Source organism: Hippocampus zosterae, chromosome 11, assembly GCF_025434085.1.
Source record: "Hippocampus zosterae strain Florida chromosome 11, ASM2543408v3, whole genome shotgun sequence".
NCBI classification, from domain to species: domain Eukaryota; kingdom Metazoa; phylum Chordata; class Actinopteri; order Syngnathiformes; family Syngnathidae; genus Hippocampus; species Hippocampus zosterae.
This window is the reverse complement of record NC_067461.1, coordinates 22980810-23008344: the sequence shown is the minus strand read 5'-3', so window position 1 is coordinate 23008344 and position 27535 is coordinate 22980810. Positions and strand designations below refer to the sequence as shown.

Here is a 27535-nt window from a genome sequence, read left to right as displayed (position 1 = left end):
GAATTCTTTTACCATGAGCTGACAGTGAATGAGTTAAAAATACTGGGGCAATTATAAAAATAATAATGTTCAGTTTTGATTGACGCACAGTTATCATTATGATGCAATACCATTCGATTCCCCTGCTTAATACAACCACAGCAACAACATATTCTTAAATTTAACAACTCAGACAATGTCAGTCGAGATCAAAAGGAAAGCTGTCAAGTTATTTTCTGACTCTCTTTACCATGATTAGATTATAATGAGCAAATGATAAATGTGTAAAATAAATAATAATAATAACAATAATAATAATGATGGTGACATGGTGGTTGACTTGCAGCGCCACCTCACAGTGCAGAGGTCATACGGCTCCAGTGTTCCTGTGGGGAGTTGGCTTGTTTTCTCCGTGCCTGCGGGGGTTTTCTATAGGGACTCCAGTTTCCTCCCACATAACAAAAAGATGCATGGCGGATTAATGGAACAGTCTAAATTGTCCCTAGGTGTGATTGTAAGTGTGAATGGTTGTTCGTCTATGTGTGCCCTGTGATTGGCTGTCAACCAGTTCAGGCCGTACCCCAGCTACTGCTCGAAGATTACCGGGATAGATTCGAGCATGCCCAACATCCTCTTGAAGATAAGGAGCTCAAATAAATGATGGATGAGTGAATGGACGGATGGATAATAATAATAATAATAATAATATCATAATATTACAATTAAAAAAAAATTACACTGGTCGGCTCGGCGGTACAATGGTTACCACGTCAATCTTACAGTGCATAGGTCGTGGGTTCGATCCCAGCTCCGGCCTGCCTGTGTGGAGTTTGCATTTTCTCCACGGGCCTGCGTGGGTTATCTCCGGGTTTCCTCCCACATTCCAAAAACATACAGTATATGGACAGATTAATTGAACACTCGAAATTGTCCCTAGGTTTGAGTGTGAGCGCTGATGGTTGTTTGTCTCTGTGTGCCCTGCGATTGGCTGGCAACCGGTTCAGGGTGTCCCCCGCCTACTGCCCAGAGACAGCTGGAATAGGCTCCAACCATTGTGAGGATTAGAAAATGGATGGATGGATGGATGGATGGGCATACTGTGATGTTTGGTCACAAACCCTTTTCTTCATCTGCTTGTGCCAAGCTTGTTCCTTTGTTTTGGTGATTCCACTTCCAGTGGCCTTGTTTTTGTCTGTTCCCCCCGCAACCCTTGTGAGGATAAAGCAGATCGGAAAACGGATGAATATTTAAATATTTGATCCTGCTTTTGTATTGGATATCATTATAATGTACAGTGATCGCTTGCTACTTCGCGGGTTCAGTACATCTCAGATTTTTTCAAACATTAAAAATATATATACAGGCTGTATATATATATATATTATTTTTTTTTTACATATACATGGAGTACAGTACTGTAGTACTGTATATGTTGCTCGATGTGACTCCCTGTTGTTTTGTAGCTTCTCGCGGACCGCTTGCGGACTTTAACAAAAAAAAACCCTTTTTTTTTTACCTGTTTGTTAATTGGACGCTACTTCGCAAATTTTCGTTTAGCATGGGTGGTTTTGGTCCCCATTAACCGCGATAAACGAGGAATTACTGTACCGTATTTTCACCGCACCGTATTGTTGGGCGCAATCTCAGTAACGGATGCTATTTCTGTATTTGACACATACACAAAAAGCACTGTATTATTGGGGGCAGCCAGGCATGGTAAAACATACGCCAGCTTCAACATACGGCATGCTAGGGGCGTGCCTTTAGCGTCCTCTTACATACAGTATGTTAGGGTTTGTATGTGACTCCAATAGCACGACAACAGGCATGCTACAGCACGACAACAGGCGTGCTATAGCACGACAACAGGCCTGCTAACAGTCTTTACAAAACCAACTCAGGAAAAAAGACGGGGAGTTAATAGTTCGGGGGGAAGCACGAGGAATCCACAGAGAAATGTCTGTACAAGAAACGAAAGCCTCACTCAGAGAAAAAACTGGGACTTACATAAAAGTTTGGGGAGAAGCACAAGGAATCCACAGGGAAATGTCTGTACACAGTAGTAACACAGTGTTTTCATTGATGTAGTCACTTTTCTCTCCCAGTTGGCTTATCAGGCGTGGGTGAACAATGTGAAAAGAGCTCTAAAAGATCATCAAAGAAACCGAAGATCACAGAGAAGACTTGAAATAGTTGAGGACGAGTGTGCCACACAACAGACTTCACAAGAGTTCTGCTCAGTGCCAGGTAAATATTTGCACATGTTGTTCCTAGACATTCCTGCTGGATAGTATGAGTAGAAGGGATGGACAGTTAATTTAGCAATTTTGCACATGAGAAACTGGAACGCTAGCTATGGGCCAAGCCTATATCCAAATCTCATCTTTGTTTACATTATTTCTATGTATTTAGAAAGAGCATTATGGGCCCTGTTTTCATGCTCAGCACAAGTCGAGTGCAAGACCAAGTCTAACTGCGCCTGAGTGTAGGTTTATTTTTTCATTTAGAATTTTTTTCTAGACTTTGCACTAGTACAGGGTTGGCCAACCAGTTAGAGACGAAGAGACAATTTTTTTACTGAGTTCCTGCAAAGAGCCACATCATACCCTTCCTCGCGCACGCGCGTACACACACGCACACACACACTTTTTTGGCCAAAGATCTACTTTTGAAGCGACCAACTTCTCAAGAACGACGCGATAGAGCACGTGCAAGCATACACATGCACAGTTGCACACTCGCACGCACGCACTCACGCAGGTGCCCACCAGTGCACTCGTGCACATATGCACGCACAACACGATGAGCAACAGTCGGAACGGGCCGAAAATGAATGAAAGCTCAAGATACAACCCTTTTTTTCCCCACGCATTTCCTCCTCCCACTCTTTGCGGTCGACTTGTGACCAGTTCGCTGGCTCACAATCAATTCTGATCGACGTATTGGACACCCCTGCCTTAAAATCTGAGGTAATTTGCTGACTAGCTTACCACCGTTGTTTGCGCATGAGCGGTGATGCAGTCATCTGATTGGTTGCCCTCTATGTCAATCAAGTAACGGGATTGATGATAGCCTGACTAGCTTAGCGCTTAGCGCCGTTGTTTGCGCATGAGCGGTGGTGCAGTCATCAGATTGGTTGCTCTCTTTGTCAATCAAGTAACATGATTGACAAAGTTTTTTTTGAAAAACTTGTTTGAATGGCATCGCCGCTGCCGAGGCATTTTCGACGCTTGGCGTGTGAGAGCTCGTGGCCTGCATTGAACCAGCCAAAGAGCCGATGCGGCTCGCGAGCCGCGGGTTGGCCACCCCTTCACTAGTTGTTTGCGCTAGTAGACTAGTAGAATGGTCATAATGGGGTGTCTGCGTCGTTGTACAATAGAAGTATAGAATTGAACCTTCATCTTGCAGGGGCCCAGGGTCAATGCAAAAAAGGGTTCAGGGTCAATAAACTTTCTCCTCACTGTATTAAATGTATTCTGCGTCATGTCTGTTACCAATCACAAATTTGGATTGTTATGAACGATCAGTCAAATAATCATGGGACAGTACATGACTGTATTCCCATACGTGAATACGTACGTATTCAGTACGTGAGGTTGCAGAGCTGTGAGTCGGACAGGCTTCTCTGCAGTACTGGAGCGCCGCAGGGGACTGTTCTAGCTCCATTCCTGTTCATCCTCTACACCTTGGACTTCAGACACGCCACCTTCAGAAGTTCTCCGATGACTCTGCGATTGTTGGCCTCATTACAGAGACGGACGATCTGGAGTACAGGGGACTGACGAAAGACTTTGTGGACTGGTGCCAGCAGAATCTCCTCCAGATCAACTCTAGGAAAACTAAGGAGTTGGTTGTGGATTTCTGCAGGAAACAGTCCTCACCAGCACCGATGACAATCCAGGGTATGGACATAGAGAGGGTGACCTCCTACAAGTACCTAGGTGTTCTTCTGAACAACAAACTGGACTGGTCTACAAACACGGACACCCTGATTAGGAAAGGACAGGAAACTGAGGTCTTTTGGGGTTCAGGGGTCGCTCCTTAAGACTTTCTATAACTCAGTGGTGGCCTCGGCCATCCATTATGGCATTGTCTGCTGGTGAGGCAGCATCTCAGCCCGGGACAGAAAGAGACTGGAGTGACTGGTCAGGAAGGCCAGTTCTGTCCTGGGCTGCTCCCTTGACACTCTGGAGAAGGTGGGCAACAGAAGGATGCTAACTAAGCTAAATGCTATAATGGACAGTCCCTCCCACCTTCTCCAGCCCGCCCTGACAGCACTAGGTAGCTCCTTCAGCCAGAGACTGTTACACCCGCGCTGTAAGAAGGAGAGATACCGACGCTCGTTCCTACCGACTGCTGTCAGGCTGCTGAATAAAAATAACAACAATAATAATAATAATAATAATAATAATAATAATAATAATAATAATAATAATAATAATAATTAAATGATGTGATGTGTGTGATATGAAAAACAATTGTAAATAGCACTGCGATTTATCCATTTTGTATTTATATTACACTTAATTGAACGGTGTTTGTTTGTTTTTTCTTCTTTCTTCTTTCTACCCACATTCTTGCTGCTGGAGGCTGTAAATTTCCCCAGTGTGGGACAAATAAATAATCTTAAATATGAAAGGCAGTATCGCAAAAGGGAAAAGTAACTAAAAGTTATGAGTAATACAAACACAATGGTGTTTCTGTAGGTTCAGAGGACAATGATGTGTTTGAAGATCCTCACTTGAAGGAGCCAGAGGAGTCTGGTAAGTTCATATTTACTTTTGGACCTCTTCGCTCCATCTTGTGAATGATCTTGCCTTTCTGCCTCATCAAGTAAAACATTCCTGTCTCTATAAAACAATATGCACCCTCTTGATTGATACAGTTTGGGATAGATTCCACAATATTCAATATTATTATGCATATCCGATTTAAGTTGAATAAATATTACATTCTTTGTCAACCTGGAGAAGTTTTTGCAGATATGATTTCACCGGTTTCAATCAGTGACATTAATCTGATAATTAGTTTGCCAGGCGAGTGTAACCAAAGGAAAATTGCTTTAGAAAGCTGTTGCAGATTCAACAAAGGCTGAAATGAAGCAACTGGCAACTTTTCACACTGCAGGTCAATTCTTTTTTTTTATTTAATGTGAACAGTCCAATTATGATTTTTTCTTTCTGGCATGGGCTTCTTTTGTATTTGTGGATATAAATCGGATATGCGTCTGCAGTATGAACGCTCATCTAGACACTTCCGATCTAGATGCCATCAAAAGCCAAATATGCGGAGGAGGGTGCATAGGAGATTTGTAAAAATGGTCCGTAAATCTGCTAGGTTTTGCTAACAGTGTTAATGTTATATTTCACATTCATTTAAACCCACTTGAAAAATGATGGATAAAGTGGACATTTGGTAGTAGTGATTCAGCCATGCATACAGTCTAGTAGTTTCACGCAGCAATGACATGACGTCACCTTTAGTAGCCATCTCCATCAAATGAGAAGATCAAGGAGGAACCTCCAAAATATTTCTATCTCCTACCCCCTGCCGATTGCAGATGATAAAATGAGCCCCGACAAGCTAGACCATTTTCATTTCGGTAAACACTGTGCCATGTAATGTTTTTTTTTTTTGGTGCTTGTCACTCGATGTCCTGCTTTGTGTGCTTGCATGTCACATCAGACACATTTCGTTCACATTATAAGTCGAATTTATTTTTGTAACGTGAACAAGTACATAAAAACATCGGATTCAACAAACAAACAAAAATCTGAATTGGTCACAGAAGACACCTAAAGACAAGCAGTTGACATGTTCATGCATCCCCTATGATCCCAAAACTGGGAGTCTTCAGATCTATACACACATATTGTGCCGAGAAAAAAAACTCATAAATTACCAATTGTGGGCCCGACCAACACTGAAGATTGGGTTGTATTGTTTGCTGATATATTTGGCTAAGATCATGCAGATAACCTTATGCCACTGCAGGGGTTCAGTCCGTCCAACCCCAGGACAAAGAACCCAATTTAATTTGCACTACTTTGACCTAGAAAAGGGATAGGCAACTTAAATGCTGAAGGCTACCACAATTTTTTAACAGTGCGTCTGGGGGGCCACGTAGGACCACACACTTCCGGACTACCGGCTGTCTGGGTTAGGGCTAATAAAAGTAATGGTAGCAGAGAACCCAAAAGTTGGTAGAGGTTTAAGGAATTGTTTAATGAGAGTGCGAGTCTGCTGGTTAAGGTCGGGACACAAGCATGGCTGGCAATGAGAATGTAAGGTTCTGGCTAATTGTTGGAGAGCTGACAATGTGGTAATGGAATGGCTGAATGGAGAATCAAGTGGACAATGGAGGAAATGCGGAGCAAGGTTGGGCAGAGAGGCACGGGTAGGATAACACACAAAAGGGGTTACACACAAGAGGTAATTGCTGATCAGCTGCAGGTGTGTGAAAACCTACTGGGACTCATCCCACCCAGCCTGATAATTAAAAGGAACAGACAAAAACAAGGCCACTGGAAGTGGAATCACCAAAACAAAGGAACAAGCTTGGCACAATCAGATGAAGAAAAGGGTTTGTGACCAAACATCACAGTAAGTCCATCCATCCATCCATTTTCTAATCCTCACAATGGTTGGAGCCTATTCCAGCTGTCTCTGGGCAGTAGGCGGGGGACACCCTGAACCGGTTGCCAGCCAATCACAGGGCATACATAGACAAACAACCATGCACACTCACACCTATGGACAATTTAGAGTGTTGCATTAACCTGCCACACATGTTTTTGGAACGTGGGAGGAAATTTACTGTCTGACAAATGTATTCAGAATCAGAATCATCTTTATTGGCCAAGCATGTAAAACAAGCAAAGGAATTTGTCTCCGGTAGTAGCAGGCTACCCTAGCATCATCAATAGCAAGCAACTACGATAAACAACCAGTAGTACTACCCAATGACAGCTGTGAGACAATGTGCAAAGTATCAAGCAGAGCTAAAGTGATCAGTGGTAGAATGTAACAGTTGTGCAGTTGATGCAGATAATGCAGATAATCATTGCACCATTTTAAAGTGAACACTGGCAGTATTTGTACAGCAAGTTTAAGTGTGTAATTGTACAGAAGTCCTTGAGTGCTTTAAAGTGTCTGGTGCTGTGGAATAGAGATCATTAACAATGTTTTAAGTAAGTACAAAGCTGGAGCTACAATGATTATTGCGGTAATGCTGTTCCACAGGGGTGAGCAAAATTGCAAAGAGCCGCTATACAAGTAGATTTGGGTCCGTGTTTAGGGAATGAATGGCTAGAGAGAAGAAGCTGTTTGAATGTCTGCTGGATTTGGTGCGCATGGATCAGTAGCACTTGCCTGAGTGGAGTAACTGGCAAAGGTGGTGGCCAGGGTCCAGTAGGATTTTCCGTGCCCTTGTTTTGGTTCTTGCGGTGTGCAAGTCCTCAAGAGTGGGTAGGGCGGTTCCAAGGATTTTTTCCACAGTCCTAGGCATTGTGCTTCACAGATGTCTGTTGGCGCAACATAGGCACAGACACCTGGGATGTGCTTGCAGATGCAGTGGTGTAAAGAGGGACGACGAGAGGGGAATTTTCCACCTAGAGGAAAGGAGAGTATGGAGATAGAATAAGAAGCTCGCAGTGCCCATCCTGCAGTTAGTCTTTGTGATCACCCATTGCGGTAAAATCTATCATGCCATGATTGGATTGCTGAGCCACTCAAGATGCCGTATATCGTAAAAAGGAATCATTCATGAACTACCCAGACCAAAAAAATGGATGCCTATTTTTATTATTGTTATTATTATTATTATTTTAGTGCTCTTCCATATTCCGAACACCTGCGTACATAGTTCGTTTTAAATAGCAATTAAATCACCAATTTTAAACCTGAAAAAAGACACTTTATGATAAACAAACAAAATTGATACTTTTGTCTGTACTCCAATGTTTGCCAATGTGTTTGCTGTATTATATAAGTCATATTTAAAACATTTTAGCTACCTGAGAATTCACTGTTTTGCCTAACCTAGTTTTGAAAGCATTTTTTCCTCCAAAAACAGGGGTGCCCAAACTTTTTGGACCTAAATCTACTTTTCGTTCAACCAACCTCCCAGGATCGCCCCTTACCGCGCACGTACACGCGCGCGCGGACACACATGCACACACACGCACGCACTCACACACACACACACGCACACACAAAGATACGCGTGCGCGCGCCATGATGAGAAACCAAACAGAGGCAAGTGATGCACTTTTGGAGTCTGTTGACTATCGCACTGATTGGATGATTAGGGTGCAGTGTACATTAACACAAAAAATATATTACTAACATTTACAAAGACACACAAATGTTTTTTTGTTTTTTTTCTCCTCTACACCTTTCGGATCTAATTGGGACGAGTCCTAGATCTGCCGATCGATCAGGATCGACGTAATGGGCACCCCTGATTAAGATAAGATTAAGATATCCTTTATTTGTCCCGCAATGGGGAAATTACAGAATTCAGAAAGGAAAAACGCTGGGTAGGGATCTGATCTAAAACAATGCAGTTTCTCTTCCACTTCTCTCCCACACTGTTTCTGTCTATGTTCCACAGGTCATGGAGAGATTGTTCAGAGGATCTTAGATATCATACGTTTCTTGTGGGCCATATTACTAGCGATAATGGATGGATTGACCCAGTGGCTCAACCTGCTGACTAAACAGTATAGAGAAACATCAGCTGTTCTGTGCAATGAACGTTACTTCTTCATACACAAGATACAACAAGTAACCACAATTTACGGACAATTTATCTAAAAGAAAACATATTGTCATAAGATCTCGCTGAAATACTCTCTAATTCTTGGAAAACTCCATGTTGGCAGCCTTCTCACACTCCAGCAGGCTCAATGGCTGATCAGTCTCAACGCAGTTATGGCCTCACAATGGATACCAATGCGAGACAAACTGAGACAGAGTGCTCAAATCAATACAGGTTAGTGAGGGGTTTTGGGTGGAATTAATATATATTTCCCCCCTTCCTGAATTTTGTGTTCTTTGCCCTTTTTATTTGTCACACACAAAGGTCTCAGTTCATCAAACCAATGTTAACATCAGATAGAGACAACCCAACGAAATACAAATTTGTCATTCATTTTTTAAGGCATAAAAAACCCAAACCTACCTGTCCCTATCTGAAAAGGCAATAGCCCCCTGAACCTACTAATAGGTTGTGCCACCCTTGACAGCAATAACTGAAATCAAGCATGGAATTTTGGCCCACTCTTCTTCGCAGAATTGCTTCTACTCCGCCATATCAAAGGTTTTTTTTAGCCTGAACTGCCCATTTAAGGTCACAGTACATCATCTCATTGTCGGTTGCATTTACCTGACATGGTTCCAGTGACCAAATTCCGATTATATTTTTGTTGTGTCAAAATTGAAATATTTTTTGTGTCAGGCTGAATATCCCATGGGAATACGTTTTTCACAAATCTATGGTCTCCCCAAATGTGAGTGTTGTTGGTTACATGCATTCATTCATTCATTCATCTTCCGAGCCGCTTGATCCTCACTAGGGTCGCGGGGGTTGCTGGAGCCTATCCCAGCTGTCTTCGGGCAGTAGGCGGGGGACACCCTGAATTGGTTGCCAGGCAATCACAGGGACACAGAGACGAACAACCATCCACGCTCACACTCACACTTAGGGACAATTTTAGAGTGTTTAATCAGCCTGCCATGCATGTTTTTGGAATGTGGGAGGAAACCGGAGCACCCGGAGAAAACCCACGCAGGCCCGGGGAGAACATGCAAACTCCACAAAGGGAGGCGCTGGAATCGAACCCGGTACCTCTGCACTGTGAAGCCGACGTGCTAACCACTGGGTTACCGGGCCGCCCTGGATACATGCATGTTAGCTTAATTAAAAACTCAAAATTGTCTCTCTAAAGTACCACCTTAATATTCACTAAACCAGACACTATAAATGCTGAGAAAAATGAAATAGATATCTAGAAACGAATCACCGAGCTGGACAAGAAAAAGCAAGCACTTGCTTTGGGCCTGCGAAATTGCCAAGGAGATTCCATCTGACAATTTTGACATGGATGGAGATATTATTAACGAAACTGGACAGTATGTTTTGATGGAAGATTACATTATTGACCTTGAGCAATAATAATAATAATAATAATAATACCCTTGAAATATATTTCATTTATTTATAAGCGCCTTTCAAGACACTCAAGGACACTTTACAACCAAAACAAGAACAATAAAAACACAGGTAAAATAATAAATAATAAAAGGAGAGATTAATTTAAACTGAACATGTGATTTTAAATAGTGATTTTAAATGGTTGACCCCGGCAACATCGCCGTCGCGAGGAACACTAGCCGACCCAACCAGGCCGGCCAACACGCCGTGGTCCGCGCATCGGCCGCCGTTTCTGCCATTGTCTCTGCATGGCCGGCGGGAGGACGACCAAAAGGAGGTTTTGCCCCTGGAGCCATTGAGGTGGAAGCCCCGAGGAGATCAGTGGCGGATGCACCTCCGGGAAGGACGAGGACCGACGCCTGGGAAGTGCCCGACCACCGGAAGTGGAGCCCAAGAAGCCCCGCCACCGAGCACCGCAGCAGCCCCCTCATGGGCAGACGGAGAGCGACAGGACAGTCCACAGCAGCGTAGCCCAGACACAGGCCCCGTCGACCCCCACCACAGAGGCAGAGGGGTGGAGAAGGCACAGGGCCCCGTCCGACAGCCGAACAGGCAGGACGCCGCGACAGCACGAACAAGGACAACCGTGCGACGAAAGATGGTCCAACACCACAACGAATTGCAACAGGAGTTTAGGGTTTCTCCCATGACTGTAGAAGTAAACCGTAGAATAAACCGTAGAAACGACAGTAAACCGTAAAAAACGTTTTAAAAAAAAGAAGAATTGCGGGTGAGCAGCGGCAGCCAGACGCGGCAGCCAGACATGCCAGCGTTCACTCAACCCGGAAGTAATTACAACCAGTAACCAGTGTTCCAACCGGATGAAAAAAAATGACATGACTACTTGATACAATGTTTGCCTTTAAACAGCTACAGACAGCCTATATTGACGAGAAAAATAGACGGCTTGCACTTATGGAATGCCCGCAGTAGAATTACTTGTGAGTGAAATCCATGCTAAAATTGATTTTTGGAATCAGTTCTTTCGATGAATGGAGTGGACCAGACCTCTCAAGTCGGTTTCATTTCAGTTGGAATGAGAACAAAAAAATCAATGTATAAGCTGGTGAGTCGTGAAATATAAACCACTTTATCCTGCTTTTCACATCAGGAATGATCAGATGGCTAACATATTGGGTTTTTAATATCAATGATAATGACAAATTGAAAGGTGAGCATTTGAGAAAATTATCATATTTCCTGAGTTACACAAAGTCATTCAACTCCTTGAGTATTAACTCCTTGAGGATTATTATGTAACAAATGAATCATCGAAACATCCATCCATCCATTATCTCAACCGCTTTACCTTTATGAGGGTATGCTGTAGCCTATCCCAGCTGTCTTCGGGCAATAGGAGGGGGACACCCTGAACTGGTTGCCAACCATTTGCATGCTTTATTGTTTATTTGTTTATTTTGTTAATTTGAATGTACTCTCTGTGTGCTTGATTCCATGAGCCTCTTGGAGGAGACCCGAATTATGGAAGACTTGTCTCCTCCTAGACCACAACTTAACAGCACAGCAAAACTCTTGAGTCCTGAAGTCCCGCTTGACAGCAACGACTTGATACCTGATTCCCAATTTATACAACACAGACACTCCAGAACAGCAAGTGAAGTACTTGGAGACAGGTATACATACACACAGACACACAGCCACACACACACACACACACAGCTCAAATCAGGGTTGGCGGTGACCAGACTGGTGGGCCTCCTGGATACCAGCTACACAGCTAGACACAGGTCCATTCAGGAGGATCATCATGTGGGGCCCACATGTGAAACGGAAGCGGCTGTATGGTGTGCGCTGCTTGAGCAGGTTCAAAAGTAGACACATGTTCCGCAGCCGGAGCGAGGTCGGGTTGCTGCAGCAGGATGTGTGCTGCTGAAACGAATGTCACGTGTCCAGTGATAATTTTACAGTTTGAGCCCTGCGAGTCCCAGGGACTCTCTGATCTGAAAAGTATGAGTCCCATTTTTTGGTTTGGTTTGTTTGTTTATTGAACATAAAACATATACAGTAATAATTTGACAGAAAATAAGCTAGATAAAAAAGTAAAAGAAAGAAATTACCGGTAGTCTTCATTCAACACAGTTATTATGTTCAAGGGAGTAGGATGAAGTAAAAAAACGTATCTAGTCCTACCCCGTTATGTGTTTATATCTACTAAATCATTTTTATATCAATCAGAAAAGAAAAAGTAAGAAGAAGTCTCCATTAAGGCTCATACTTTACCCTTAACCGTGATATTTTCACAACTTTTGGTTTGTATCGGGATTATATACATCCTCACCCTGGCACTCTTGTGTCAATTTTCTCTTGTATTCATAATGGATATTGCAATACCTTTCTCTATTTATCAACTTAGTTCTGATTTATCATTATATTTAATGTTTAGAATTTATCATTTTAACTCTGATTGGTGTAGGTTGTTTGTACTATTTTTTTGAATTTGTTTTTGAACTCAGCAAGCGATTTACTCATTTTTAGGTCCGTTTCGAGATTATTCCACAGATTAACACCTTTGCTAGATACACTTCTTTGCTTGATGTTTGTTCTTGTTTTGAGTTTTTTGAATAAGTTGGTACCTCTTAATTCATAGTTGCTTTCTCGAATTTCAAAAAACTTCTGAATGTTTTGGCAGAGCAGGTTATTGTGTGCTTTGTACATTAATTGGGCGATTTCAAAGTCAACCATGTCATAAAATTTCATCGTATTTAATTTGATAAATAGTGGATTTGTGGGTTCCGTATATTTTGATCTATTAATAATTCGAATTGCTTTTTTTTGTAGTTTGAGAATAGGGAGTGTGTTTGTTTTGCAGGCATTTCCCCATATTTCCACACAGTAGGTCATGTATGGTAATAATAATGAAGTGTATAATGTGTACAAGGATCTCTTATTTAGCACTTCCTTGGTTTTGTAGAGGATCCCTACGGTCTTGGCTATTTTTCTTTTTACGTTATCGATATGTGGTTTCCAACATAGTTTTGAGTCTATTACTAATCCGAGAAACTTGGTTTCATACGCTCTTTCTATTTCAATTGAGTTTACCATAATTTTAGCTTGGTGTTTGATTGGTCTTGTGCCAAAAACAATTGACTTCGATTTTTTCAGGTTAAGTGACAATTTATTTCTGTCGAACCAGTTTTTTAATTTGTTTAATTCATTTTCTACGGTTGTCAGGAGCTGTTTCAGATTTATTCCAGAACAGAAGAAAGTTGTATCATCAGCAAATACGACACATTTAAATAGTTTTGAGACCTTGCAGATATCATTTATATATAAGATGAATAGTTTTGGACCCAGCACTGACCCCTGAGGTACTCCGTGAGTGATTTTCAGTTGATTCGTTTTTTTATTGTTGAGTTGCACGTACTGATATCTGTTTTCTAAATAACTTTTTATCCATTTATAAGCTACACCTCTAATGCCATATCTTTCTAGTTTTTTCAATAATATACTGTGATCTATTGTGTCAAAAGCTTTTTTTAGATCTAGGAAAACCCCAACAGTAAATTCTTTGTTGTCTATATTAGTGGCTATTGCTTCCACAAACTCCATAACTGCCATTGAGGTGGTCCGTTTTTCCCTGAAGCCATATTGATTCTCACTTAACAGCGCATGCTTTTGTATAAAACTATCAAGTCTGCGAGAAAATAGTTTTTCTAATATTTTTGAAAATTGTGGTAGTAGTGATATTGGTCTATAATTTGTAAACAGATGTTTTTCTCCACTTTTATAGATTGGAATAACTTTAGCAATTTTCATTTTTGATGGAAAGATACCAGCTTTGAATGACAGGTTGCATATGTGTGTGAAAGGTCGCACTACATATTCTATAATCTGCTTGATTATTGTCATATCAATATTAAAGCAATCAGTTGACTTTTTATTTTTAAAAGTTTTTATAATATTTGATACTTCTTCTTGTTTTACTGCAGTAAGGAACATCGTGGAGGAGTTTTTTTCTACGTATCTATCCACTTCAAACAGGTCTGTTGGATCAGGAATTTGTTTTGCTAGGTTACTGCCGATGTTGACAAAATACTCATTAAATTCAGTTGCTATTTCTGCAGTTTTTTCCAAAATAGTATTTTTGCCTTTGATAAAATACTCTGGATAATCCATTTTTTTAGGACTATTTCTGATTACTTGGTTAAGTATTTTCCATATTTCTTGTGTGTGACCTTTATTCTGCTCTAATAGTGCATGATAATGATCTCTTTTACTGGTTCTTATAATATTTACTAGTTTATTTTTATAGGTCTTATATTTTTTTTCTGCTTCTTCAGTTCTGAATTTTAAAAACAATTTATATAAATTGTTTTTCTTTTTACATGCGTTTTCTATGCCTTTCGTTATCCATGGCTTACTTGGGTCTTTATACTTTTTGGAAACTTTAGTTAATGGAAAATGTTTATCATATAAGGAGATTATGGTAGACTGAAATACTTCAAACGCTGTATTTGGGTCTTCCTTTGAGTAGACCTCGGTCCAGTTTTGTTTTTCTAGGTCTTGCTTAAAGGCATCGATTGAACGTTGGGTTCTTAGTCTTATTTCTGTTATACGAGTTGTTGATTTAGCTTTTCTATCGAAATAATTATGAAAAACTGCAAAAACAGGCAGGTGGTCACTTATGTCATTAATGAGAAGTCCACTTTCCATTTTATGATCAATCTTATTTATAAATATGTTATCTATTAATGTGGCCGTTTCAACTGTTATTCTGCTAGGTTTCAGGATTACTGGGAAAAAGCTGTTGCTGTACATAGTATTTATGAAGTCAGTTGTTTTTTTGTGTCTATTTGGGTTTAATAAGTCAATGTTAAAGTCACCACATATTATTCGTGTTTTCTTATCGTTGTAGTAACTGAGCATATCTGTTAGTTTTTTATTTAATTTGTCAATACATGTTCCTGGTGTCCTATAGATGCAACTTATGATGATATTTGATGCCTTTTTATTGTGTTGTCTTCAAAGGGTTGGAAGTTCATGTTTTTGGGATGTGAATTTCCCGCTCCCACACGGTCGTCGATGGCTCCCTCACGGCCGTCGTTGGTTCCCTCGCTGTCGTCGCTCGCTCTCTCGCCGTCATCACTGGGTCCCTCGTGGTCACTGGCTCCCTTGCGGTCGTCGCCGACTCCCTCACGCTCGCCGGCTGGCTGCTTCCCGGCTCTCTCACGCGCGCTGGCTGGTTGTCTCCCGGCTGCCTCAGGCTCGCCGTCTCCCGGCTCCCTCGCGGTCACTGGCTCCCCTGCAGTCGTCGCTGGTTTCCTCTCGGTCATCTCTGGCTCCCTTGCGGTGGTCATTAGCTCCCTCACGGTGGTCGCAGGCTGGTTGTCTCCAGGCTTCCTGACGGTCGCTGGCTTCCCTGCAGTCGTCGCTGGCTTCCTCGCGGTCATCACTTGCATTTAGAGAGTCCCAAATTTCGAATTCTGAAATAGTCTACTTATTCAATTGCATATAATAATAACACAAACAACAACAATATACATTGATAATAGGTTTATTTCTTATAAACAAGTGCTGCAAAAATTTCAGGCATACAAGATTTGCTGAGAAATAGGTTCTTTTTTCATCCCATGGTTCAGTCTTTGAGTTCATAAATTGTCCTCTCTTTACTCTGCTTCCAATGATGCAAGGCTTTCTCAAAGTCAACTTATCATCGCAAAAACTATCCAACTTTAGCTGCTTCCTCTGAGATATCTCCGCAATAAACCTTCGCAGCACTTGTTCGCAACACTTGTTTTAACGTTACACAACTTGGCAATTGTCTGCCGATCTCGCCAATCTCGTCTCACGAGAATGAAAATCTCATCACATGAGATTACTTATCGCAAGATCAAAACAGGAATGGTGGCGACTGTCAAACTGAGATAGTTGCTGGAAAAAAGATGTACCGTAGTTTTTTTTGGTTTTGACTGAGAAATTTACTTGCGTCCCAAAACCGCACATTATTTGGAACTGTGCGTCCCGCGGGAAAATTATGCGTCTAGGACGCGAGACGCAGAGGTAACGAGATGGCTGGTGTCTGCTGCAAAATGTGCGCTGCTGGAGCAAAGGATGGGTGTCAGCTGCAGGATGTACGCAGCTGCAGCAATGTCGGTGGTGGCCGCAGATGAGAATACGTCTCCTTTGTTTCTCCTGCCTACACGTCCCCACATGTTTGGGAACATTTAACAAGTTAAAATTGTCAGTCAACGGCATAAATCCCAGTGGGTCATTGCTAGCGAATGGGGGCTGATGGCGCAACTGAAGTGTCTGAAGTCTCGCTCAGTGTTTGGGTCCACATAACAAAAACTTCACGGAAAGTCTAAAGAGATTCTTGTTCTCTTTATAACCACACTGCTAAACCCTGGTGGGACGAAAAAAGACGTGGACAGGACAGTTATTGTTTGTAGAAAAATATATATTTGGACAGAAAAAGGAAAGAAAAGAAGAGACACATACAGATTGATGGAGAGCATGTCCGTCCGACCTCGAGCGTCGTGTCTACTCAACTAACTAGCTTAGCTGTTGTCATGGCAAGGCTAGCTTAGCTGTTGTCGTAGATCAAAGCTCTTCGGTGTGTCACGTCCGTTGCGTCAGCACTGATTGGTGGAAGCCAAAAGACGTGCGTGCGTACACGTCCGCACTGATGCACGCACAGCGGAGAGCAGCGGACTATTGACTGCTGAGTCGCGCTTCACTCGAGTGGCGTCGCTATAAGTCGACCGTTTATCAAACACCTAAACATAGTGGGTGCAAACCTGGACAGGAACTCCATGATTTTTTTTTTTTTACTCTGCAATTGCAAACAGAGATTGCTGCACCAAGAGAAACACACAACTGAGAAAATCTTGATGTTCTTGATCCAGAGCACAGCATTTCCTCCAATGAAAATGAGACGTGAGGCCTGTTCAATGACACATCTGAATGTACTACATGTAAAAGGCAAAGACGAGCCTGCAACCGAAGAAGAAAATCACAGTAACAAAGAAAGACAGTTATGAAGCACTCACCCCAAATCACCTACTACTGCTATAGATGAAGCCATTTCTACTGTGCGGCTTTTCGAGAGTGATGACCTCTTATCTCGAAGGAGATGGAGGCAGGTCCAATACATGGCAGACCTATTATGGAAGCAATGGGCGAGAGAATATCTGCCTTAACTCCAACAATGACAAAAGTGGTGACATCTGTGTGATTGTGGATGATACTCCACCAAAACAAATCTTGGGTTATGGGCAAAGTCATCGATTACTCTGGCAGACTATGGATTTGTTCATCGTGTTTGCATAAAAACCAAGTCCAGTGAACTGGGGCAGTCCATTACCAAGGTCTGTCTCCTCCCGGAGGCTGTAGAGTGACCTGCTAGGATGGACCAAACTGTTGGCTGTACATGCTGTGATGTTGTTGTAATTGTTGCGCGGCATGGAAAACAATTAGGGGACGGGTTATATATGAGTCCAGAGCTCAGAGCAATATCATTGTTTATGCCAGTTATGTTATTGTTTGACCCACTTGTCTCGCGCCACCTACCTCTCTGAGCTCATCCGTCCCTACACACCCGCCTCAGGTCTGTGGACCAGACATTATTAGAAGTACCAAGAACTAAACTGAGGCTCAGATGGGATCGAGCCTTTTCTGTTGCTGGTCCCTCTCTCTGGAATGATCTCCCACTGAACATTCGGCAAACCTCCTCGCTGCCCATCTTTAAAAGCCCTCCTCAAAACTCACTTGTATTTTTTGTCATTCGACTCAGCATGACTTAGATTTGTTCTTGGTTTTACTGTTTGGTGCTTTCTACCGCCTTTATTACCGATTTGTCTTACTGTTTATTGTGCATGTTAAATTGCTCCATGTACAGCACTTTGTATGCAACGATGGCTGTTTGAAAGTGCTCTATAAATACTGTTGACTTGACTTGACTTGACTTGATGTAATCTCATATTGAGTAAGGCAAGGGGCTTTCATCTTGGGCATTGTGTGGGAAAAAAAGCTCAGTCAGGCAGTGTTCATCTGAGAGTTTTGCCAACTTAGGGATGCTTGAGTCCATGGCGGGTCATCGAACAAATCCACACGGCCCACAGACTTAAAAAAAAAAAAAAGATAAATAAGTAAATACATCTAACAAACATTTTACACGCAAAAACAGATCATCTAAATGTTAGGAGATAGCCTCGGTCTGTCCAAACTCAATAAAAGACCAAAAGGGCAATTACAACTTGCCACACCACATTTCAGTTAGATAGCTCGCATTATAACACATAGTGTATGACAAAGTGATACGACAGTAGTGACTGAATTATCCACAACTTTCTGCATTAGGCATTTGTGTTCTGTGATACTACTTTAATTACATTCAGTGAAATGGAGCGCATCATCAAGTCATAGCATATTAATTACAGTGAAATCCCTCTCTAATGTTGAACAAATATGTAAACCCCTGCTCCCATGCTTGTCGAGGTAAAGCGTCATAGGAAGGAATAAAGGACGGAAGAATTAAGATTTCTGTGGTATCGAAGATCAAGTGTGACAGAACAAGTGTTCCACCAAACACATGTAATATTTTAGGGATATTGTTTTATGTTAAAATAAGAGCTTCTTTGGAATTCATGATGTCTGGATGAGACAGAGGCAAAGGTCATATTTTGTGTTCCTTATTATGCGAGTCTGTTTTCTTCACCAGGAACCATTAGTCTTCGTGGGCAGAATTGTTCCGATTATTCTGAATGGCCTCCAGCCTATGTTGATATTGGAGGATAAAGCTAAAATCAGTTACTTCTTTCTGCTTTTAGCAACACCCCCTCAACTCTCTCACCCCTTGCTGCCATAATTTTCAAGTCAATCTTGTACTCTTGTGATTTTTTTTCCTCTCAGTGAAAGCTTTGCTGGGAACTAAATGTTTCAGTTTTATATTTGAGTAAAGGATGACTATGTCTACCACCTGTGTGTGACATTGTGTTTTTTCCCCCTAGGCACTTCTTCATTGAAGAGCTGGAAGAGAGCATAACGTTCTACAACAACCAAAACCGCATGCTGAAGCTCTTGTTTGCCACGCACAATCTGCTGGCAGCCAACTCAGACCTAGTTTGTTATTTTATCATTATTTTGAATAATGTGGTCAGTGCCTCTGTGATATCACTTGTACTGCCGATTACGGTCTTTCTATGGGCTATGTTGACTGTTCCAAGACCGACGAAAATTTTTTGGATGACTGCCATTATCTACACAGAGGTATGTAATGTCTAAAAAAATCGGTCAATGCATAACGTAAAATACAGTTTTTAAATTGGAGATTTTTATTTATTTATTAAGGACCAATTATAATTTAAAGCTACCTGGCCCTGTCTGAAAATGTATTTCCCACCCTTGCTAAATCACCAATTTCTTGTGGCTCATTACATTTATGGGGGAAGCTGTTTTCATTTGAACTGACCACAACAAACCTTATTACCTCAGACACATTCAATCAAGGGTGACCCAGTGGTTGACTGGTGAGCATGTCGGCCTCACTGTACAGAGGTTCAGGGCTCGATTATGGCTCCAGACTTCCTGTGTGGGGTTTGCATGTTCTCCCCGTGTCTACGAGGGTTTCCTCCCACCTTCCAAATATATGTGTGGCAGGTTAATGGAGCTATTCTTCAAAACTGCTATTTTCCCTATTGCAAATTGACAGCAAAAGTTAGTTCAACATGCAAACGTGGAATCAAACATCTTTGCAAATTATAAACCAATAAATGAAAAACTGCTTTTTTGATGTGCACAAATGACACAATGGTGTGAAGATTTAAGATGTTTTGAGAATTTCAATTCTGATCTGAGAAATTGACCAAAGTGACTGAAAAAAACTGTGATTGAACATGATGGGGGAACAATGTCAAACAAAAGTGATTACACATTATAAGTCATGTTGCAGTTGAAACAAATGCATAAATTCATGCTGACATGGTGTGGTGCCCTCTAAAGGAAGTAGATTAACAAAGAAATATGTCTGGGTGTCTATGCCTCTCTCCAGGTGATGGTCGTGGTAAAATACCTTTTTCAGTTTGGATTTTTTCCCTGGAACAGTGTTTATGAGATAACTTTAAATGAAGACAAGCCTTTTTTTCCACCTCGCATCCTGGGTGTGGAGACGACTGACACCTATATAAGATATGACCTCCTTCAACTCCTGGCTCTGTTCTTTCATAGATCTTTGCTCATGGTGAGTCATTTATTGGAATTCTAAAGTTTTCCTCACAAAGTCAAGGTATCTTTTTTACAATGCATTTAGGATTCTATTTGTCCAACTCTTGTAATACTGAAACTTATCAACCTCACAGCGACACGACATGGAAGATAAACTGGAAAATCAATTGTTCATTGTTCTAATTTGAGTTTCAGATCCAGTTGTAAATTGCCTGGAAATTAAAGCTTGAATGTTGATTGCTTATCTCATTCTCATCTTTTGATTTTAAACCCAGCTCAGCTCAAGGCAAAGCAAGACAAGCGTCTGAAAAAGAAAAGCTTTTTTTAAACTTGAATGCATACTGTACAGTTTATACCACAGACACATTTAAATGGTGCACACATGCGGTCAAAATAATGCAGATCTGAGAGTGGCTTGTTTCATACTTCGAGAGCAATCGGAACATCATGTTAATATGATGTAACATATGACTGGAAAAAAAAGCTTTTGCTTATAAACAATCCTAGGTTCTCTTTGGCGATTCAGACCATGTCTCTTTACTCTACTGTACTCATGAACGACTTGTCACATAATGATCTTAACCCTTTCATGCCCTCTGGAACCTGATAAGATGATCAGCCGTCCACTGAAAGGTTTAAGTTACTGCAAGTAAACTTGAGTGATATGTTACAATGTTAGTCAATCCCCTTTGAAACTTTTGAAAGCAAAAGCTGTCGATTGGCTTCTTGTCTCATGAAACATTTTTCATGATGACAGATCAAGAACCAAGGATTTGTGTTTTGTATTTTGTACACTTTTTGATATATCCCCCATGCCCTCCAAATTATAGAATTTAGGAAGCTTTTGACTTTGGGCTTGCCCAATATGTCAAGCGTTGCTCTCACAGGATCTTTATATATTGTGTGTGAAAATAGCGTTATGGCTTGTGGGACCAAAAAGACCCCTTAGTGGAACAAAGTAACTCAACGGGTGATGATAAGGAGGAAAAAGGCAAAAACAAGGACGCCCGATTGAACTCTGTGTCTACCACCGAAAATCTAAATATCACAGACCTGGAAAAACAACAAAAGGTATGTGGGAATAAGAGCAACTAAAAACTATTACGGACATGGACCACTTGAGTGGATTTTTTAGGCATTTAACGAGGTTTCTGTCCAGCTCTTTCCAGCTGACTCAGCAGCATCCCTGGACAGACAAAGTGTTTCAGGACTGATTCATTCCAAAAGGCTGAAAAAGGATGATGGTTGTGGAAGCAGAGAAGAGGTCTTTGAGGAAATCACACAGAAAAGCAGTGGCCTCCACTTACGCAAGAAACCCAAAGAACTTAAAAAACAGACCTGTCAAGGTTTGTGCAGTATGGAATTGTACTTAACAGACAGCATATAAATGTAGTTTTTTTCCAGATAAACACGTGAAATGTATAATATTATTACTCTCAGCAATAACTCCTATGATATGTGTGACATTTTTCCCAATTGTTCGGAATTTACTTTTGTGACACATCGGGATTGTAATAATTTTGACTCAGTTCATGGACTTTAGTTCATCTTAAACTGCTTGGACAGAGCAAAGTCAGTTTTGTTGCTACATAACCGTCATCTTGGTCTGACAGTATTCTAGAATGTAATTTGTCTGTCTGCTATTTGTTTCTATTTTTTTTTTTTGTTTCATCCATATGTGGCTGTTATTACCATTCCAGTGAAGCCCACCACTGAGAACATGGAACCCAGCAAAGACCTTACGACAAGGAAGAGGAAAGTCAGAAGGAAAGAGCGAGCCAGCAATAGTATACAGGCTGTCATACGCAAGCTAAAACAAGCATTTATCTGCAGGTTGGTGAACACAATCAACCTATTCCGTGACTCGACTCTTCTATGTGGAAGGCCTTTGAGTGGCCAGCCCAATATCCATATACAGTACATGTGTATATATAATATATATCGGAGTAGCCCCCACCCCAAAACATACAACAAATATACAACTAAAGTACAGCATAGTTGTACTTTTAATTCACTTTCACCATGTGGCATTGTATTACAAATAATGCTCCTTTGCTTGGAATCATATTCAAATGTAAAGACCTAGAAATAATGAATATAAATATTGGGTCATAATAAACATTTGATGTCAAATGAAAATATTTGCAAATATAAAGAAATTGACCTCACTGTTCCAATACATTTAGAAGGAAGTGTAACATGTCTGCCTCTTTTGGCCAGAATCCGGGGACTTTTAAAGCCCATTCAGGGTTTCTTCTTTGATACTCTCCAAGCTGATGATCGTGTTGCCACTGATGTCTACGCACTCATGTTCCTGACTGATGTTATTGACTTCATCATCATTGTCTTTGGATTTTGGGCTTTCGGGGTAAGTTTTCCATCCATCTTCTTCAACCTACTTCTGGTCACTGTGGCAGAATGCACTTCAGAGGCACCCTTCCCCACTGGGTTGTGTGTGTGTGTGTGTGTGTGTGTGTGTGTGTGTGTGTATGTATATATATATATATATATATATATATTAGAGCTGTCAGTTGAGCACATTATTATCAGCATTCATTTAAATCAATTTTAACGTTATTAAATTTTTTATCGCGAGATTTACACAGCAACACGTCACAGCGGATGTTGCGTTGGTCTATAAATAATCCGGAAACAAAACAACAAGCGCGCTGCACAGGTCCACGCCCATGTCTGTTTTGGTAGCCACGGCAGCGCGAGACACCGAAAACGGATACTTAAAGAGTTTATTAATTGAAAATTTACTTTTAAAATTTTGCCAGATGGTTCCACTGAAAAGACCAAAGTTACCTGTATGTTTTGCAGTCATAAACTGAGCTATCATCGTAGCACGTCGAGTCTGAAATACCACTTAATGGCCAAGCACACAGCTGATTTCTCCGCCCCCTTGTCTAAGACAGACAGCTATGGATAATTTCAAAGCGAAGAACATGGATAACACGACGAAAAACAAATTTTCTGAAGCCTTCGCTAAATGTATTAAACTGTGGAAAACGAATTAAACAAATGAAAAAATTGGTTCGACAGGAATAAATCTCTAAATTTGAAAAAATCTAAGTTTATTGATTTTGGCACGAGACCAATCAAACACTAGTTTAAATAAAGGTAAACTCAATTGAAATAGAACGAGTTTATGAAAATAGGTTTCTTGGATTAGTAATAGATACGAAACTATCCTGGAAGCCACACATAAACAACGTTAAAAGAAAAATATCCAAAACTATAGGGATCCTCCACAAAACTAAAGATGTGCTGAATAAGAGATCTTTGTACACATTATATGAAATGTGGGGAAATGCCTGTAAAACCTGCAAAAACCTGTAAATCCTGTTTTAATTGATGAGATCATTAAAACAGGAAAAAAGGAAATTCAGAAACGATATAAAATGTGCGTAATCGCGATTAATTGGGCGTTAATTTTAGTTAATTATGACAGTTGGGTTTTTAATCACCTCTCCGTGAGCCGTCACCTTACCGTGGTGGAGGGGTTTGTGTGTCCCAATGATCCTAGGAGCTAAGTTGTCTGGGGCTTTATGCCCCTGGCAGGGTCACCCATGGCAAACAGGTCCTAGGTGAGGGACCAGACAAAGCACGGCTCACAAAGCCCCTTAATGACAAATAAAATCGATGGTATCCAGTTTCCCTTGCCCGGACGCGGGTCACCGGGGCCCCCCTCTGGAGCCAGGCCTGGAGGTGGGGCTCGTTGGCGAGCGCCTGGTGGCCGGGCCTACACCCATGGGGCCCGGCCGGGCTCAGCCCGAAGAGGCAACGTGGGTCCCCCTTCTCATGGTCTCACCACCCGTGGGAGGGGTCAAAGGGGTCGGGCTGGGCGGCAGCCAAAGGCAGGGACCCTGGCGGTCCGATCCTCGGCTACAGAAGCTAGCTCTTGGGACATGGAATGTCACCTCTCTGGCAGGGAAGGAGCCCGAACTGGTGTGTGAGGCAGAAAAATTCCGACTGGATATAGTCGGACTTGCCTCCACACACAGCCTAGGTTCTGGTACCAGTCCTCTCGAGAGGGGTTGGACTCTCTTTCACTCTGGAGTTGCTCACGGTGAGAGGCGCAGAGCAGGTGTGGGCATACTTATTGCCCCCCGATTCAGTGCCTGTACATTGGGGTTCACACCGGTGGACGAGAGGGTTGCATCCCTCCGCCTGCGGGTGGGGGGACGGGTCCTGACTGTTTGTGCATATGCACCAAACAGCAGCTCAGCATACCCACCCTTTTTGGAGTCCTTGGAGGGTTTGCTGGAAAGTACTCCTGCTGGGGACTCCCTTGTTCTACTGGGGGACTTCAATGCTCACGTGGGCAATGACAGTGAGACCTGGAGGGGCGTGATTGGGAGGAACGGCCCCCCCGATCAGAACTCGAGTGGTGTTTTGTTATTGGACTTCTGTGCTCGTCACGGACTGTCCATAACGAACACCTTGTTCAAACATAAGGGTGTCCACGTGTGCACTTGGCACCAGGACACCCTAGGCCGTAGTTCGATGATCGACCTTGTGGTCGTGTCATCGGATTTGCGGCCGCATGTTCTGGACACTCGGGTGAAGAGAGGGGCGGAGCTGTCAACTGATCACCACCTGGTGGTGAGTAGGCTCCGATGGTGGGGGAAGATGCCGGTCCGTCCTGGCAGACCCAAACGTATAGTGAGGGTTTGTTGGGAGCGTCTGGCGGAATCCCGTCAGAAGGAGTTTCAACTCCCACCTCCGACAGAGCTTTTCCCATGTTCCGGGGGAGGCGGGGGACATTGAGCCCGAGTGGACCATGTTCCGTGCCTCTATTGTTGAGGCGGCCAATCTGAGTTGTGGCCGTAAGGTGGTTGGTGCCTGTCGTGGCGGCAATCCCCGTACTCGCTGATGGACACCAGCAGTAAGGGATGCCGTCAAGCTGAAGAAGGAGTCCTATCGAGCCTTTATGGCCTGTGGGACCCCAGAGGCAGCTGACGGGTATCGACTGGCCAAGCGGACCGCGGCTTCGGTGGTCGCCGAGGCAAAAACCCGAGCGTGGGAAGAGTTCGGTGAGGCCATGGAAGCCGACTTCCGGACGGCTTCGAGGAAATTCTGGTCCACCATCCGACGTCTCAGGAGGGGGAAGCAGTGCACCACTAACACTGTGTACAGTGGGGATGGGGCGCTGCTGACTTCGACTCGGGACGTTGTGAACCGGTGGGCAGGGTACTTCGAAAACCTCCTCAACTCCACCAACACGCCTTCCTTGGAGGAAGCAGAGCCTGGGGACTCTGAGGTGGGCTCTCCTATCTCTGTGGTTGAAGTCACCGATGTTGTTAAAAAGCTCCTCGGTGGCAAGGCCCCAGGGGTGGATGAGATCCGCCCGGAGTTCCTCAAGGCTCTGGATGTTGTGGGGCTGTCCTGGTTGACACGCCTCTGCAACATCGCGTGGTCAATAGGGAGAGTGCCTCTGGATTGGCAGACCGGGGTGGTAGTCCCTCTTTTTAAAAAGGGGGACCGGAGGGTGTGTTCCAACTACAGAGGGATCATACTCCTCAGCCTCCCTGGTAAGGTCTATTCAGGGGTGCTGGAGAGGAGGGTCCGTCAGGAAGTCGAGCCTCAGATTGAGGAGGAGCAGTGTGGTTTTCGTCCCGGCCGTGGAACAGTGGACCAGCTCTACACCCTTAGCAGGGTCCTTGAGGGTATGTGGGAATTCGCCCAACCAGTCTACATGTGTTTTGTGGACTTGGAGAAGGCGTTTGACCGTGTCCCTCGGGGAGTTCTGTGGGGGGTGCTTCGTGGGTATGGGGTACCGAACCCCCTGATACGGGCTGTTCGGTCACTTTACCACCGATGTCAGAGTTTGGTTCGCATTGCCGGCAGTAAGTCGGAATCGTTTCCAGTGGGGGTAGGACTCCGCCAAGGCTGCCCTTTGTCGCCGATTCTGTTCATAACCTTTATGGACAGAATTTCTAGGCGCAGCCGAAGCGTTGAGGGGGTCCGTTTTGGGGGCCTCAGTATTACATCCCTGCTTTTTGCAGATGATGTGGTGCTGTTGGCTCCTTCAAACGGGGCTCTCCAACTCTCACTGGAGCGTTTCGCAACCGAGTGTGAAGCGGTTGGGATGAAAATCAGCACCTCCAAATCTGAAACCATGGTCCTCAGTCGGAAAAGGGTGGAGTGCCCCCTCCGGGTCGGGGAGGAGATCTTACCCCAAGTGGAGGAGTTCAAGTATCTTGCGGTCATGTTCACGAGTGCGGGTAGGAGGGAGCGGGAGATCGACAGGCGGATCGGTGCAGCGTCTGCTGTGATGCGGACGTTGTATCGGTCTGTCGTGGTGAAGAAGGAGCTGAGCCAAAGGGCGAAGCTCTCAATTTACCGGTCGATCTACGTCCCAACCCTCATCTATGGTCACGAGCTATGGGTCGTGACCGAAAGAACGAGATCCCGGATACAAGCGGCCGAAATGAGTTTTCTCCGCAGGGTGTCCGGGCTCTCCCTTAGAGATAAGGTGAGAAGCTCGGTCATCCGGGAGGGGCTCAGAGTCGAGCCGCTTCTCCTACACATCGAGAGGAGCCAGATGAGGTGGCTTGGGCATCTGATTCGGATGCCTCCTGAGCGCCTCCCCGGTGAGGTGTTCCGGTCATGTCCCACCGGGAGGAGACCCCGAGGAAGACCCAGGACGCTGGAGAGACTGTCACCCAGCTTGCCTGGGAACGACTCGGGATCCCCCGGGGAGAGCTGGAAGAAGTAGCTAGAGAGAGGGAAGTCTGGGCTTCCCTGCTAAAGCTGTTGCCCCCGCGACCCGGCCCCGGATAAGCGGTAGATGATGGATGGATGGATGGATGTGTTGACTGGTGCCAGTAGTGTGTTCGCAAGATGAAAAAAATACTGAGACGAGGTGATGAATGAAGAGAATAAGAGAAAGAAGAGTTGAAATTGTAATTGTTGCAGACCAGGAAGTAGCAATGATTAGAAAAGTGAAAGTTTTAAGGTAAGATATCCTTTATTTGTCCCACACTGGGGAAATTTACAATATACAATTTGAATATCCCAAAAGATATATAAAAATGGGGAGGGCATTCATCCTGATATACAAGCGGAGCTATGTTAGCATTTCGTATCAGTGGCTATTTTTAAAACCAGGTTGTTCTAGAAGGTAAAAGTACTTCACAGGAATGGAGGAAA

General features: G+C 43.1%; 1 protein-coding gene across 5 annotated transcripts in view; it reads left to right on the top strand.

Moving 5' to 3' along the window:
• Positions 1–27535, top strand: part of piezo1 (piezo-type mechanosensitive ion channel component 1) — a 157587-nt gene that overhangs the window by 111122 nt on the left and 18930 nt on the right. For all 5 annotated transcript variants that reach the window (XM_052080973.1, XM_052080974.1, XM_052080976.1 and 2 more), the window contains 11 exons: positions 2085–2226; positions 4686–4742; positions 8594–8766; positions 8865–8974; positions 11656–11829; positions 19165–19423; positions 20205–20393; positions 21293–21448; positions 21537–21723; positions 22078–22210; positions 22598–22745. In XM_052080973.1, the coding sequence (XP_051936933.1) occupies positions 2085–2226; positions 4686–4742; positions 8594–8766; positions 8865–8974; positions 11656–11829; positions 19165–19423; positions 20205–20393; positions 21293–21448; positions 21537–21723; positions 22078–22210; positions 22598–22745 (1728 nt within the window). The remainder of the gene's footprint in view (positions 1–2084; positions 2227–4685; positions 4743–8593; positions 8767–8864; positions 8975–11655; positions 11830–19164; positions 19424–20204; positions 20394–21292; positions 21449–21536; positions 21724–22077; positions 22211–22597; positions 22746–27535) is intronic.